At 37.5% G+C, this 17,125-nt stretch overlaps 1 protein-coding gene across 4 annotated transcripts in view; it reads right to left on the bottom strand.

Moving 5' to 3' along the window:
• The window catches only part of DIP2C (disco interacting protein 2 homolog C), a 306,400-nt gene that overhangs the window by 103,423 nt on the left and 185,852 nt on the right, over positions 1-17,125 (bottom strand). For 3 of the 4 annotated variants that reach the window (XM_056484528.1, XM_056484527.1, XM_056484531.1), the window contains 4 exons: positions 9,493-9,618; positions 8,462-8,671; positions 2,283-2,414; positions 784-903 (listed from right to left, as the gene is read on the bottom strand). In XM_056484528.1, the coding sequence (XP_056340503.1) occupies positions 784-903; positions 2,283-2,414; positions 8,462-8,671; positions 9,493-9,618 (588 nt within the window). The remainder of the gene's footprint in view (positions 1-783; positions 904-2,282; positions 2,415-8,461; positions 8,672-9,492; positions 9,619-17,125) is intronic. The other variant, XM_056484530.1, reaches the window with a different exon arrangement.

Raw genomic sequence — 17,125 nt, 5'->3', positions numbered from 1 at the left:
ATAAGAAGGTATTGAGAAACAACAGAGAAATAGAATAATTTACTGTGAACTTTAACACAGATCAAGCAATTGATGCACCTCAGGAATGAAAAGTTCTTGTTCTTACACTTGTTCTACAAGAAGGGAAAGAAAACTGCTGAGGCAGCATGCATATATTTATCTTCAAAATAGTAAACCTTTCTTTATTCCTAAAGAGAGATGGAGAATACTTTTGCCTGGAAAAAAAATGCAGTAATGAGATGAACTGCAGAACTACTGACAAAAATATACCTTAACAAGTAACAGATTGATTTAAGTCATGTTCTGTTACATGTTTTCTTATAAATTCCTGTGAAGACTATTTAAATTTCCACATACTGGTGAATCTTAATTCTCAAAGTCCTGGTATTTTTTAAAAAAAGTTCCATTTATAGACTTTATCTTTGTTTCTATCTTACATTTAGTTCATTTTTCATACTTCACTGTTACACAAAGGATGTTGTAAAACATTTAACATGCTCCCTCATTAAAATCTTTTCTCTTATTGGTGTTCCAAAGCAATGAGAATGCTGAATGTTCTCAAAGCAAAGCTTCCCTACACTCTCTTCTATCATTTCTTTGCAAGCAGAACCAAGAGCTGAGCAAACAAGAGACACTTTTAACTCAACAGCACTATGTCCAAGTTTACTAGCAGCAGTTTCCACTGAGGCTTACTAGAAAGTCTAGTAAGTCAACGTAAGAGACAAACATTTTACAGAGTTTTAATAAGCAATCCCCAAACCTTATGAAAAACAGTCATTTTACCTTCTAACAATTCCTCAAAGTCATCTACAAAGAACTCTCGTAATGGTGGTCGTTTGGGCCGTTTTAGTGTATTGACCAGCTGCTGAATCTTTGCTGACACTCTGCTGCTCACTGGTACTCCTGCAGGACAGGGATCAATGGAGACATCAGTTGACAGCCACGCTGCACCCACCAGACATCAAGTGGGGCAAGAAAAGGTCTAGGACTGCAAGGTCACCACAAACTACAGTTTCATGCCATACCGTAAGTATTTAACATCAAAACATGTAAGGAAAAAGGAACAATGATGCCTAATGTAAATAAAAAAACATACAATATTGTCAGAGTGAGGTTGCAAAATTAGAGGGGAAACAGCACACAGACTGAGGGAGAGAAGCACAATGGAAAAAGTGTTGCCAAAGCAAATGTCAGTACCCTGAGATAATTACCTCAGCAATGGTCAGTGAGAAACCTGCCACTGGCCCTCCCCATGATCATTGGCCATACAACATTCTCTGACTAGACTGCAGCCTGGTGAGGAGTGTGGGTCACAGGCTCTGCCCTGCCATTTATTCTGGGTTATTTTTATACTGCAGGGGACATCTGTACCAGTACCCATCTTAAACATGGCTCACATTTTGTATTACTTCAGCATGCCTCTGTATTCTCTGAACATCCCTACAGCCAATCCCAGCAGCCAGCAACCTCCAAAGGGAGCATGCTTGCCCATACAGCACTTTGGAAAATGCAGCTCTGAGAGGCAGCCTGGGGCAAGGGGCTTATTTTTATAATATAGTCCCATCAATCACCTCCCCTTTCCTTTTCTCTAGTTGAGGGCAAAACCTCTCCAATGTGCATGTCAGCTGTTCCTGAACTAATAGCTTTCTGTCACTGCATTGCAGGAATTTCATCTTCTTACCCTTCCATAAGGTTGGCTCCAGAACTTTAATCAAGTGGTGTTTAGAGCTGAAGCTACTTAAGTTTAGATGCAGTACACTTGGTCAACAATGCCATGCTGTGCTGAAATATTGTTTGGTAAGTTTTAGAAAAGAGGAGCGGTATATATAAGGAAGGGTTTACAAATAACTGTTTTTTAAAAAAAAAAAAAAAAAAAAAAAAAAAAAAAAGAAGCAAAAATGAAAAACAAAACACAAACTCACAGAATGTCAATTTTCAAGATTTAGCCATCCTAGCATGTCACATTCTTTGCCATTTTAAAAAAACAGATTAGCTGTAACCAGGCAGCATGATAAATGCAAATCTAAAGAGATTCCCTGGGGTTTTTTGCCAAACAGTTTCTATGGGGAGTCAGCTCTGCTGATTAAGAAATATTTCTCTGTGCTATTTTCATTGACATCAGGTTATTTTACAGTCATAAAGGTCCTGCAACTTTGTGTTTACAAGTGAAAACTGCCTGGGAAAAAACCATGAAGAAGACCCAAAAACAAAAGCAGATGCATAAAGTAACCACTAAAAAGGTCAGGATAGTCAAACAACCCCAGTTGTGCTTTGTGACATACCATCACCAGTCTCCATAAGCTCAGCGTTGCCATACTTTGGTGCCACCCGTGCCGTTGATCCTTGTGGTCTTTCTACTTGTATTGAGTGTTCTGAGGTGTAAGTGGTAACATCTGGAGGGGCAGAATGATTTTCTGTGAAAAGTAAGTTAAAAGGTTTAACCATGTACCTCTAATGTTAAAGGGCAGAAAAGCAAAAGGCAGAGAGGAAAGGAGACCATTTGAGGGTTTTTTCTCCAATATATGGACAGGTGTTAAAGTTAATGAATACAAAATTATTATGCTGAACTATAGTGTGTAGCATAATTTTAATAAATAAAGTTTGCACTGATTAAAACAGGGCTGCAAGCACATAGGCAATAGGCTAAAAGAATGATACAATTAGGTTGTATGTTCTCCACTGACATCTGATTTTACTTAAAGCTTGTGGACATCTGCAAATAGAAAAGACCCAGACAAATACACTTCTCGTGGATTATTGTGTTAGTTTTTCTAAGTCAAAAGAACACAGCATGTTGTCAATCACTTGCAAGTGTCAATGCATATCACTTTTATAACCTCTGTATTTTGAATATGTCAGTTTCAGTTAAGAAAGGAAGAAAGTCAATCATAGCAGGTTTGGAAACCAGAGGCAAGAAATAAAATGTAAAGAAACATGAACTTTGCATTCTTCATGGACACTTGCTTGTCTACTATTTTTAGACAGAGATATTTCAATTCTTCCGCATAACAAAGCCTTGCCTTCCAGAAGGCAAACACGATTTGGTCTGACTCATGCCAGCACTGCTGAACAATTCCACAGAGATAATCTTTCTCTTTCATGGCCTGATAACTCAGCATGCTACCACAGTTCATCTTCCCATGTTTTTAAGTCTGAGTCTGTATTTCCTGTGTATTTGTACTATTTTTATAGGTTGTCCCATAAATTTTTGCAGGTTTTTATCCACATTAGATTAGATGGAGATAAACGCCACAAGCAAATAACAACTTTTCTTTCAATTGACATAAATGATCCCCAGCAGCCTCTAAGTTACAAAAGAAGGCAGGTCTTCATTCTGCTGCCATGGAAGTGAAGAGAAATGCATTCTATTTAACAATAGGGTAAAAGTCTTTAAAAATGCAAAAATTCTGGAAAAACGTCATCATGTTCCAATACTGTTTTCAAGATGTGCTTCTTATTAAACCTTATCTTTAAGCATTATGGTGTTGTAAGTACTAGAACACTAACTTCTACAGTAAATTTAATCTCAAAGATAATTTTAAAGCACTTTCATTTTTATGAGTTTTGAACTTTGAAACATTGTGATTCTTGTGCATTCAATCCAAATTTATGCACCATCAACACAGAAAACAAATCGTTTTGGCTATACATACAGGAAAAGGATGCTAATAGATGCTTATTTTGCATATCTCTCATTTAAAGGTAACATTTGACAGCCAATCATCATGCAGATTTAAGACATGACATTAATATCTGCAGCTGTTATTCAATGTTTGTATTCATAAACATCATAAGGGCTCAATCCTATCATCCAATCATATTATCTGGTTGAGGAAAACACAAAATGGCTTTTATTGAGCAACTCAAAAATGTCTTGCATTCTACAAATATCCAGTTGGTGCTTTTGCTTCTGATCACATCCATTGTTACAATTTTACTGAAACAAACACCTTGTATTGTGCTATAAGTGACCAACTGAAGTACAATAGATTGAACAATGAAGCTTGTGCCAGTAATTGCTTTAATAATGTCCTCATTTTAAATTTCTTGTCATTATCAACTATTTTAGACTCAGCACAATTTTTTGCCCTTTCCTGTTAAGTGACAAGAGCTCTTTATAGATTGCGATTGTATTAGTCAATAACTAAGTCAATTAAAAATGCTGATATTTATCTTCTTCTCTTTACTTATAATACAGTTTTCCTTTGCATATAGGAGAGCATGACTAAGAAAATAATTGCACTTAGTCAGCTATTAGTAACATGAGAAAGTATTTTTAAAGTGAGCTGTATTTGCTTACATCTTTCCAGTGAAGTATTTCCATCTTTCAGACTTTACAAGGCAAAGTGAAGTGGAGTTACAGATTAATTTTTTTTAATGGATGGGGCAGAAGATATATGGGATGCTCTCCCTTCAGAACTCTGTGCTTAAAACCAAATTCTTCTTTGTTATACATGGTGCTGAACAGGGCGAAAGAACATAACAAGAGTCCTTCTCTTTTGTAGAAAGCTTTCCTTTTGAACAAACAGCACTCCCAATTGAAGCCGCTTAAAAGAAACTCTCTTCCCAAGGTAGCCACCACTGCTCAGTCAAGGAGTCCTAGTGCCCTGGCAGCCCAGCTGCAATTTACTTTTACCCAGAAGAAGAGGAATACTAAGCTTTGTCTTGATGAGTTCCTTTATAATATCTGCTTAACAGATGTTTTATCATGGCAGTATCTACAGCACTAAATTTCATCCATTAGATTTACAAATCTTCGGTCAGTTAGAGTCTCAGAGTCAGGCTTGGAGAAATGAAAATCATACAGACAAAGATTTGATCCGAATGACTTCTAAAGAAAAAGATAATTGTTATGTGATGTGAAATGTACCCTTTTTTTTTTTTTTTTTTTTGCATAGAACAGTCAATCCAAGCTTTGGATTTGCAGTCAATCTGCAGAGAGCTGCGTGGTCTTACGTCAGGTAACTTGAAGAATTGTTTGAGGTTTCATTAAGAATCATGATCCTGACACATCTGTTCACTAAAAAGTAGAAACTGACAGCTGCATGACTTCAAAGCACTTCCTCCCTCAAACATGCACATTTGCATCACCTCCTATTCCCATCTCTTCCAATATCCTTGCATTAGGAGATCACAGACAGAACAGCTGTTTCCAGTTAAGGCTCTCTTCATTTCTGCACTGGAGCAACATCATTTACCCCATTCCATGAAGATCAAAAAGGCCCAAAAAAGCAGAGCCGTTCATGTAGGGATAGAGCACGTGCACTGACAAAGCCCCACGTCTGAGGAGAAGCAAAGAAGTGGAGGAACACTTTCACTGGAGGTTTGGAAGTTCACATAAGCACCACATATTTGAAAAGTCTCCAGGAACTCAAAAAGCATTCCTGCAACACTGTACTTGAAGGAAATGCAGCTTTTACTTCCAAATAAACTGGCTCTTCTAGTTGTCAAGGAAGGGAAATCCAGAGTTAGGGATGCAGCTCTTTCCATCAGCTGAGTTTTTCTTGTTTTGATGTGACAGATTGTATTTTAAACTAGTCTCCTGTATAAGTTAACATTCCCCCTCAAAACACAGGAATTTCAAAGTTGTCTGAAAACTATCAGCTGTGCTTATGGCACATGGTTTTATATTTATTTGATTAGCAATCTATGCAGCCTTTAATGTGGATAGAAGCCTTTGATTTTCAAACAGAAACATACTTGAAGCATATAAAAGAAATATTAAATGCACCTATAGGATAAAAACTTTGAAATGAGATGATTATATAGATTTATAATGATAGACAAGAATTGTGTAATTTTCATTGCATGACCTTTGTGAGCTTTGGGGTGGGCTTTCTGTCCCTGATTTTTATATACATAGAAATCCAAACCATGTAATACCAAAACATGAAAACTTGAAGATCTTAGAGATGTGCACAGTAGAAAAAAAAGATATATTTTACATATATCACTGGTTTGACCTCTAAATTCAAGAATTACTGAACACAGCTGTGACACCTATGCCAAAGATTTTGCCTGTAGCTTAATGCAGACCCCTGAGCATCTTAGAGCTGAGAATACATATTTAAATGATATCATCCCGAACTAGAACTTTGGCCACAATAAAGTAACAGCAGTCAAATTAAATGAACAGTATAACATTAAAAGCATATAATAGCTTATGCAAATTATCCAAATGATTCACAAAGATAACTCTGATTATACTACAGCCAAAGCTTTTTATCAAATCCCTTTTCAGGACTGCATTAGTACTCTTAAACTGGAAAAAAAATCTCTCTTTCATTCTGTGATGCAGTCTTGAGGTAAAATCCTAATGGATATCAGAATGGAAGGCTTTTTTGATTTATCATTAAGGTCTCACCATTGCACTTTGAATTTGTATTTTTGAAAATTGGCACCTTCAGATTATGACCTTACATATATACAGTTGATTTCTCTCTCGCAGACTGGAAAATAAATCCCTGGACCAAATAAACATCAAGCCATGGTAACATATGTTGTGTGTGATCAAGAACAAACTGTCTCTGATAGCCAAGGACCCTTAAGGATCAGGATTACTCTTCTCTCTCATTTTCTCTCCTACCAAAGATTATTATTCATCTATATCACTGGTCCATTGCCTTGGAAAGAGCCAGGCTTTCTGTGGGGATACTTCAAATCTATTTCCTCTTAGAATACATTAAAATGCAAAATCGACCTTCTTGGATGGGAAAGAAACAAAATAGCAATTTAATTTCAAATTCTTTAAGAATGCATCTCACCCATGAAGAAATACATATTATAGTTATCAGCTGTGCAGTTTCTCTTACATTTCTAGTGATTTTAGCAATGACTGATAAGAACCATAAGATCCCAGTCTCATCACTGTTATTTTCTACCTAAATGACCTTTACATTACTACATCTCAACTACTGCCCAAGAAGAGATGCAATTTAAGGCCTAATTGTCAGAATCAATGAAAATATGCATACACTGAGGTAAGCTCAATTGCTTCTTTCAAAGGCAAGATCTTTCTACTCAAGGCACAATAAAACATGTATAAGAAATAGTAGTTTCTGTCTTCTGCAGAATAGTGTCATCTTAATTTAGCTCCATAAATGCTGTATTATTTACCACATACTCAGTGATTATAAAAGAAGATTTACTGTGCCAGATTTAAAATTACTAAAATGTCAAATTACAAAGAAGCTATATTTAAAGACACATTAAGACTTTGTATGTGAGTAATGCAACCTTTCAGAGTTTGGATAAATTTAATTCTCTATGCTATAATTTCCTGTAGCATTTCAAGATGAAGTCACAGAAAATAATCAAATGCAATGATTAATGTGTTCCCAATGTATGTGTTTCTAAAAGAAGGTTCTAAGCATTCATTTAGCATGAATTTATGAATACAATACAAGTTTTTCCCCTGACAGCAATTCAGCAATTCCAGATCATGATGAGAGGATTACTGAAAATACAGGTGTTCCATCAAGCTATACTCATAGCAAAAACCAAGAGATATGTACTCCCATTCCAGCACATAAAATCAGGAACACTGAAGATGCTTTCATGTATCTCATTACATATACTTAAAAAGGAAATGTCACCTGAAGAACAGTCACACAAAACTGTAGTAAGACAGTAGTAAGATTGTTTTATCTGTTCCAACAAAGACTGCAACGGATTTTCAGTGAGAGCTCAAAATACACACCCAGCAACTACTTACCCAAAGCAAAGGCCTTGTATGATAAGTAGCTGAAGAGTGAACAGAAACCAAGCCTTGCTTTCCACATAGCCAATCAAATAGCTGCCTCATGTTAATAAAGACCAGTGTCAATGACACAATATTCAGAAATAATGTCTGTGAAGCTTAGCCCTAATGGAGGGAAAGCTTTGACTTCCTAGAATCTTTTCAAAGGAAATAAACAAGCTATTAATAATAACAGCTCCCTTCTCTGAAGCTATATAATGATCTCTCCCACAGAGTAGAATCCCAGTTCAAGTATTCTAAATTCAATTAAGGGCAGAAAAAAATATGTTTAAGAGGACTACTGTTAACAGAATTATCAAAAATCACTCAAGCTATGTAATTAAAGTGGTGCAACAGTGGGGGAAACTCATATGCAAGCAATCCCTAATGATGCATGCACTGATTTTCCTTACTGATGAATCCTACAGAGACCTTAATAATAAGTAATGTAAGTCAGGCAACTGTACATTCTAAGATATTTGATAACCAATAGCTAGACTCTATTTGCCATGACGTCATTTTACCCCAAATCTAAACTGCTATTTTTTTCCCTCCTGAAATAGGAACATAGGACTATCTCTCCATATAATATATATAAATATTAAAAAGCAAAGAAGAAGCACAGGAAAGATTTTTGTAAGACTTCATAGAGCAGCATCAGCTATACAGTGAGAGTCAAAATTCATGTTAAACTGGACACACTCAACACATCTGTATACTGACCTATATGTGTTTGAGCCATAACATCAGCTAGTCTGTGTGCAGCACCACTGCCTCCACTTTGTGTAGAGGAGGAGGAAGTGGTTGATGTGGTAGAGCCGTGGATCGCTTGACTGATCCAATGTTCCATGTTTATACTCCCCTGGCTTGAGGTGGGAGTTCCCTGGGAGTCGCCCTGTACGGAGCCTTCGTCTTCTGAACCAGAAGAAGTATCTAGTAATTAAAAACAGCTTGTTAGCTTGCAGTGATTAGGGATTTTCTTAATAGAAATAACTTCTATTCATATCAAAATTTTCCAGAAAGTGCCATTAAGATAATCTCAGGAAGGCAGGCAAACATAATGAGAACACTGCAGTACTAAAGGCCCTGCTAACCATGAACCTCTCCTGCTCTAAGGTCACGGCGTGAGTATTACTGTACAAAAAATAAAAAAAGAAAAAAAAGATTATTAAAGTCTTCCTTTATAATGTTAAACACAGAATCTCCTGAAGATCTCCAGCCAGCAGAGAATATAAAAAGGGCTTTCCCAAGCTCACTTCATAAAGTCTGTGAGACACTTTTCTATTTGTACAAAGTCCAATCCTCAGTGAAATGGGAGTCTCAACCGGATTCAGTGAGTATGAGAAGCATGAGATATGAAGTATTTTCACAGTCTAGTAGATAAAAGAGCAGATAAACTTGAAAAGGAATGGCACAACTAATTGCTAAGACAATGTTGCATTACATTGTTAGGGAATAAACTAGAAAAGTAAGAAGAACTTAGACAATCATAAAATATGACAAGCTGGCCATAGTTAGGTCCCTATAAGCCCAAAAGGACCAGTGGAAGCTAAGATTTCACTAAGGGCAAAGCAATCATGTGAACTGTGCTTGTTGACTTTTCCACTACTCAGATCACCTTCTCTTCAAACATACCTCAGTTAAGCTGGGTGTGCATCAATTGACATTTCCATTACTATCTATGCTTACAGATTAGCAGCAGAAAGAATTTATAAGAATTTTTTAAATTCTCATAAAAATGGAGAGATACTCACCTGGAGGTGTGTAGGCATCCATTGATGTTTGCACCACCAATGAACGTCGTTTTGAGGGCATGGGGACTGCCATTTTCCTTTCTTTATGTTTAGCAAGGGCTGCCTGCACTGCTTCTGTGTGGACATCTGAAAGGAAAGAGGTTTGAAGCCAGAGTTAGACAGAAAGGACCTGTTCTTTGTGCATCCAGCACACCTGGCACAGATTCATGTGTGTGCCAGCTGGGCTGACAAGGCACATCCTCTTATGGGAGGCCAAGAACACATGGGATCTTGGAGGAACTGCAGGAGTTCTCCTCACTGTAGAAAAAGCAGCTACAGTGAAAAGTGTTGCACTAACAAGCAAGTCCTTTGAGCAGTATGATATTCCCAGAACAGTGCTGCAGTATTTGAAGAGCAGGAACACCACCTCCCCAGAGCAAACCTCTGTTTAACCAGGAGCTGCTACTTCAGTGACCACTGCTGTTTTCAGTAGCACTTGGTGTATTAACATTGCCCATTTCTTAAATGGATAAGGTTTACAATTTACACAAAAGTCACACAGAGTAAGCGAACAAGAACATTTGCTTGAAGGGTAAAAGGTATGTAAAATACCACAATAGAAATGCCAACAGGTCCCTCATTCCCACATCCTTCTCATGCCACTGTCACTTGGCATTATTCACAGAAAAATAAGTACTATGTAGGGCTGGCCTGAGGTGGAATGAGGATAAAAAACACAGATCTGGTTCTTTGCAAGCAAGCATTGCACACAGCTCACATCAGCCCACTCCACAGATCCCAACATGTACCAAACAGATCCCTTCTCCTTGGAGAGGTAAACAGCTTCTCTACCTTTCCCATGTATTTATAGCTGCCTGCCTCACAAAGTTTGAAAAAGGCCATTTATCATGTCTAAAAGATGTGAGTGACTTTTTAATAATGACTTTGTTTTAAGCACCATTTTTAAATTACTACCATAACTACATATTGAAATAAGTCTGCCTCTAGTTTACTACTTTGCACTGTTTGCCTGCATATTTCTATGGATTTGGGACATGACTCACATGAGGTGAATGTATGCAAAAGACATGGCAGCCAACAGGAGCTCCTTGTGTGTAAAGAAATTGCCACGTCTATTGATCATTTGACATCCTGCCTTTTAACCAGTTGCCACTGGTAAGCTGTAGAAAATACACCAATTTGTGTGCATTGCTTAGTTGTTCCCATTTGTGAATCAGATCCAATCCAGAGTGATCCCACTGCTGCTGCTGCATTTCCTGGAAGATCATCCTAACAGGCTGGGTTGGCAACAAGCTGTCATTATCCTACTCCTGTATGGACGTGATGGCAGCTCTGAACAGGCAATGTGCCCCAAGAAAAGCAATAGAAAAGAGAAGGGTGAGTGTATATATACATATATATATATATATACACTTATTTAAAGAATCGTTGGTTGAATCACATTTATGTAAGTAAATGTGAATAACAACCTGGAAGGATGACTAGAAGCATTAGATGATAAGCTGCTGATAAGCTGCAGAGTCTCATTTCCAATAATGCTGTCTCCTATCTTCTGCCAGGGTTTAAGCACCTCTCAGTAAAAACAGGGGAGAGTAAAAAAAAAAGAACATTACTAGCTGCTTCTGTGAGTTGCTTTCTTTTCTTTTGTTTTAAATCATGAAGAGGATGAGACTATTAGTGAAGAAAAGCAAACAGCAAAGCTGGGAAACCATTCTCAAAAGATAAAAGAGCCATGCAGCTGATGGACCAAAATGAAGGAAGACCAATGTTATCATCAACATTTTCTCTCCTATCAAGTCATTAATTTTAAGCAGAATGTTTAAGGTCTTTCTTATAATTAAAAGCTGATGAAAAGTTTATGTGAAAAGTTGATATGAGAAAATTTATGTGAAAAGTATCAGACTATGAAAATAAACAATGTAAGTCTTACCTAACAGCATGACCCCAAGATAAATTCCTACCTGCTCGCTTCACACCAATGTCAATAAGGTACACAGGACTGAACATGCTCCCTAATAGTTTCTTATCTGCTAAAGAGGAAAAATTCTTGGTTTTCCTTCAAAGAATAGCAATTAGATATCAAGTAGTAAAAAAAACAAGCTTTTCCTTTAAAAAAGCTCAACAAATCAACACTACAGCAATTTTTGGAAAAAAATAAATCCTTTTGAAGAAAATAAATTTTGCTGATCAACACAGCAGGGACTATTTATATATTATTGTACATAGGATTGTTTTTTAACTGTGTCAAGCGGGAGAAGAAATTCTGCTAAATTTTTTTAAAGGACAGCTGGCAGAAAATCATTAAAATACTTAGTGACAGCTGGACATTGAATCAGAACTTGTGAATTCTTTGATTTCTTTTTTGATGCTGTTTTGATATAAGAAGGTAGACTCATTGGCTTAATTAAAAACACTCTGCAGGGTTTTAATTTTCAAATGAGTCCACAGGAGTCCAGGAACTGAACTGTTTTCTTAATAAGGCACATTCTTGATATGTTTATTTGTAATGGGCTACCACGGAATAAGCCATACTATAGATTGCTAAAAAAAAAAAAAAAAAAACCAAAACCTCACAGGAAAGCAAAACAGTGTGAGAGACAAGAAACTCTGAATAAACAAGAGGGAAGCTGACTGGGAAGAAGGAACATGCACACCTGCTCCCAGCCCAGCCTGCAAGCTCAAATATTTAAAAGGTATTACTCAGACTATGGAGGATCCAAAAAAACCCCAGGACACATGTCTAGAAAATGCTGAGAACAGATAATGCAGAAATGGTCCAGGGAGTATTAACAAGAGTTTACAGGCTTCTAGGGTGGGAGTAATAAAATGCAGCATAAACAGTCAAGCTTGGGTAAAAATTTTTTTCACCGTGTTCTCTGTCAGGAATAAAACTCTTGGCTAGCCAAAGTTTCTCTAGGCATATAAAGAATGGCTAAGGATTAGGTAAAGAATGAATTAAAGCCTGTGTAGACTGTATGGTCTTCCTTTTGAATGGGTTCTGAAGATGTTCTTAACCTGTCTGGACAGTTTTGTACAGAGTTAGACTTGGTTAAGCTAATGAGCAGCTTCAAGCCCTTCATGCCTCGAGACCAAGACCCAAAGTATTGAGAAATCAGAGAGGTGAGGGAAAGCCAGACTGATACTTCAGAAGTACATTTGAGAGCAACTCACGGGTTACAACATCTATCCTGTAACCACAGCAAGACAGAAACAGCAAGGAGGTTTGTTCTCAGAAAATATCAGCTTCAGATATACATTTTGCATACACATACTTTGCTTTTCTTTAGGTTTTAGCTTTGCTTTTCCAGTCTACAAACCAACTTTGCTTATGTAGCACAAGGAATGTTAACCAAAATGCAACTAATAATCTCTTACTGCACTTTTGTGAAGCATGGCTTTAAATCCAAGTTGAAACACACATTCATCACCAGTATCCCTGGTAATCTGCTTCTCATTAATTTGAACAGGAGTGTGGTAGCTCTTTCCCTTTACCTGGGTCAAAGATGGTCTGTGGTGTCCATCAATATTGTTTGTAACTCACTGCTTCCTCAAAGCTGTCTCTAACACCTACTGAAAAAATACAAGGAGACTTGCAATAGGAATTTATACAGTAGGAACTGGATGCTCCTTGTTCTCTAAAGAAAGGGAACCACATTTGCCTTGCACATTGAGACAAAGTGCGAAGACATATCCAAGTTCCTTTGGGACAGGAAACAGCTATTCCCCCAAATCCCATCATCACAAAGCAGTTTGTATTCTCCACACATCACCCATAACATCAGCAGGAACATCACATTACAATTTTAAACCAGGGTGATGTCCCTGTCTTGCAGGTCTGGCAAAAGTGTCTGAATTCCTTCTCAGTCTACTCTGCTGTGCTCAGATTAACCGAATTCATCATACTATGATTGAGTATTGCTGTAAAACACAGATTTCTCATTAATTTTTCCTGAAAAAAATTCTTCAAGTATGAAAACTTGGTCCAGAAACAACACACAGAAATGCCTGCATTGAAAATAAAAAACCAAAAACCAACAAACAAACACATGAAAAGAATACTTCTTCTGTCTTTCCTTATAGTGTTGCTTGCTGTAATTTCTCACCTACCAAAACTTTTGATACAGTTTCAAACAGAAATATACCTTGATGTAATTGCACTCAAGCCTTCTGAGAAAATCCTGTGTCTAAGTGGAAAAATCATGCTGTTTGGCAAAATGTTCTTTCATGTGACATTCTAACTATACTGTTATAGCTGATAAAATTACTCCAGATCCTGACCCTTCAAAGCTCCCCTGTACGGAAAAAAGAATCATTTTACTCTTCCCACCTGGCTTTTCCACAAGAATATCTTAACCGAAAATCTAGATCACAGAGTAAAATATAATTACCTCTCTCTACAGCAGTAGGAAGTAAGGCACAGTGACTTACCTGCTATTGTCCTCCACTGTTTTAGCTTGGCCAACCACACATTGAATCCAATTTGTGTGTTTGTACTCAAAGAATCAATAAATGAGAAAGAGTACAGCAGCAGGGAAAGCTCACTTTTTAACTTTTGTTCATTGCTTAACACCAATCAACCTGGTATTCAGCATTCAACCTGACGTATTTCTTATGGGCTGCAAACTGCAGACACAACAGCTCTGTCCCCAGTCTTTTCCCTGTTGCATTCAAACATTTTTACTTATTTATTCTCTTCCTTTACTTTCTATGACAGGATAGAAAGGGCAAGCATACTTTTGGGAATAAAGGCAGTAAGTGAAACTGAAAGGAAGTGGAACTGTAAAAACAAGCAGGTGGTAGAGAGAAAGTTTCCTTGCAAAGAGCTAATGATCCGTTATTATATAACAGATGAGGTCTCAAAACAAAGAGCAGAGAAATTAAAACTGGCACAGAGAATGAGGGTCTGCAAGTTCAGACTTCCAGAGTGGTGACCTATGGCTTTGGCCAATGAGCTCCATAACCAGAAACTCTCAACTGTTGCAAATTCCTCATGCCATCAGGATGAATTGCCCAGCTTTCCCGGGAGATGCTCTGCTTACTGCAGTCACTCTTTTCATCTGGTTTATCTCATAACTTGGCACAACGGTGTGCTCCTGGAAAGGCTTAACTGCAAAGGCTTAGGAAAAAAAGCCAACCCCATTAAAACAGACATTACTGCATAGAAACAGCTTGATAGGGACACCTTTCTCAAATGAGGTGACTCAGTGACAGAAGATGTTAGGGAGATAGGTTTATTAACTGCTGATGAGTGGGCAGTGGTCAAAGGTGAAATAGTAATGCCCAGAAACACAGAAATAAACACTGGTAATTTCAGACTGCTGATACTTTTGACTGCTTTTTCACAGTATTCTTTAACCATTTATTCCATATGCTGTCAATTAATTGAAATCTTTTTCAGGGGAAGCACTACAATTTTTTTTTTAGTCAGAAATTGAGCTGGATCATTTTAACCATCTGGGCTCTGGGATAAGTCTCTTTGGAAGTTTTCATAAAGCTTTTTTTGGGGAACATAGTTTCTCTCCTCCTTGCACAAATATATGCATACTTAGAACAAGTGGAGACTTCCCTCTATGACAAGCTGCCCTCTCCTAGTCATTTCCTTTGGGGAAGACATTATGTATGATCCTTCTAGGCTCAGCTGTCTCCACAGGCAAATCAGTCTTCTTTTCCTGAAGCAAAAAACAATTGTTGTGTGATGAACAAGGCCAGCCATTTCCTGCTCCACATATGGAGCCCTGCTGCAGCATCTCGTGTTTCTCTACAGCTGCTAGAAGAGCACTCTTCCAAAGAGTGCATTCTCATTTAGCATGGAGCATAATCCTGACTCACCCTACCCTTACACCCCATGAACAGGGATGCCCCATTCCTTACTTGGGCCAAAGAGAGTGTATACTGCAAAATATGCTGCAAATTCCTAGTCCTCCTAAAGATCTTTGCAGCTTTTAGCAGAATGAACTTGCTCCTTTTTCTTCAGATCTTCTTTTTTAAAAGAACAAAAACCTATTCAACAAATTACAGTTGCGTTTTACCTCAAGGTGGAGGGCTTATTAGGGTTTGTTTTTTTTTCTCTATATAAGTTTAACTTGCCTCAGCAGCTTCCTTTATTCAATCTTAGCTGCATTTGCTCCATAGGCATGTCAAACACTCAAAATACTGTAAGCAAGGCAGTACCTCCTCAGAGATCAGGGATCTGGGTATGAGTTCTGCATGGATCACAGAACAGGGTGCTCCTCCCACAGCAAGCAGCAGCTACATTAAAAAATTCCACATTATAAAACTGTTCCTCACGGCCCTTGCATAAAATGCCTCAGCACATAAAAGAAAAACATTATCTTCTTTTGTACTTAAATCAGGTCTTGCAGTTGTGTGTCAAGTAGTTCTCCTGCATCTCATTTACCACGCAGCCCTGTCTCTTTTTAAGACAAAAAAGAAATTATACTGGCTATAGACAGGAGCTGTGCATTGTTAGAATCAAGATTTTAGAATCTGTTTCTGCCTCTGTTTCTGGTAAAATATATTCCTTCTTCTGGTTTTGCTCACGTTTTCAGTTTCCCAGGAATTATAAAGCCTTCATGTGCAATCACCAGCTGTTTAAGAAACACAAATATGAAAAAACAAGCTGTTGCCTAATTTTTTCTGTACAGATGGAGAATTACCTAACAGAATTCCCACCATCTTCAGCAGCCTGGTTTGCCCGTTGTAAGGTGATGGTACTACTTCCATGCCTCCTTTCAGGGGATATACCCCTAGAAGAATAAAACTGTCTGGAGACAAACCTAATTGTGATCTGAATTCATTCATCTCTTCTGTCTCTTCCTTTTGGCTTATGTAATTCCTCTCATTCCTCTCCCCTGAGCTTTTTTTGTCTGTTTATTTTTTTATTTTTTTTTGAGCTAAGCATTGGAAACAATCTTTATTCCTTTGCATTAGTAGCCAATTCCTGGTAACATGATGGATGACAACTAAGAGACAAGACAGGCCTAAGGACTGAGAAGGTTTGATTGTTACAGGATAGCCCTCAAACTCAACTAACTCACTCAGAGAATGGGAGATTATTAAAATCAAGAAGGTTGATGCTCTGCTCTAATGAGCTGAGAATGCCAAAGGATTTTTAATTAGAGGTTATTTAGGTACATATAATACATAGTTATGTCTTGTTTATATTGCAGTAGAGGATTAGCCCTGAAGTAGACATTTAACAAATAAGTAAAACCACAAATAAATCTCTGTCATAGGAAAGCAAGCATCTGGGATGGCATCAAGGAAAACAGCTGGAAGAACAGACAGAGGAGGCAGTGGAAGCAAGGGCATTTTCTGCTGCATCAACACAGAGTATAACAGAATAATCAAAACAACTTCTAGTTATTACAGGGAAACAGTTGATACTATAGGAAAATACCATTATCAAAGGTGAATTTTGGCTGAAAATTCTGGATAAGACAATGGTAAGTATAGCAATTTTATGCTAAGTAATTATACAGAGAGAAGGCTGGTAATTGCTGTCTTACAGGAAACCAGTAGTTGAAAGCACAAAAGTTGCTTCTGAGTTTAATCAGACCTTTGTTAGAGCTGCCATGGAAACAAAGGATACACTGAGAATTCATTTCCTAATAAGTGGCCTGTAAATACTCTG

This window comes from Oenanthe melanoleuca, chromosome 2 (assembly GCF_029582105.1).
Source record: "Oenanthe melanoleuca isolate GR-GAL-2019-014 chromosome 2, OMel1.0, whole genome shotgun sequence".
Lineage (NCBI taxonomy): Eukaryota > Metazoa > Chordata > Aves > Passeriformes > Muscicapidae > Oenanthe > Oenanthe melanoleuca.
Note: the sequence above shows the minus strand (reverse complement) of the source record. Positions and strands in the feature narration are given on the sequence as shown.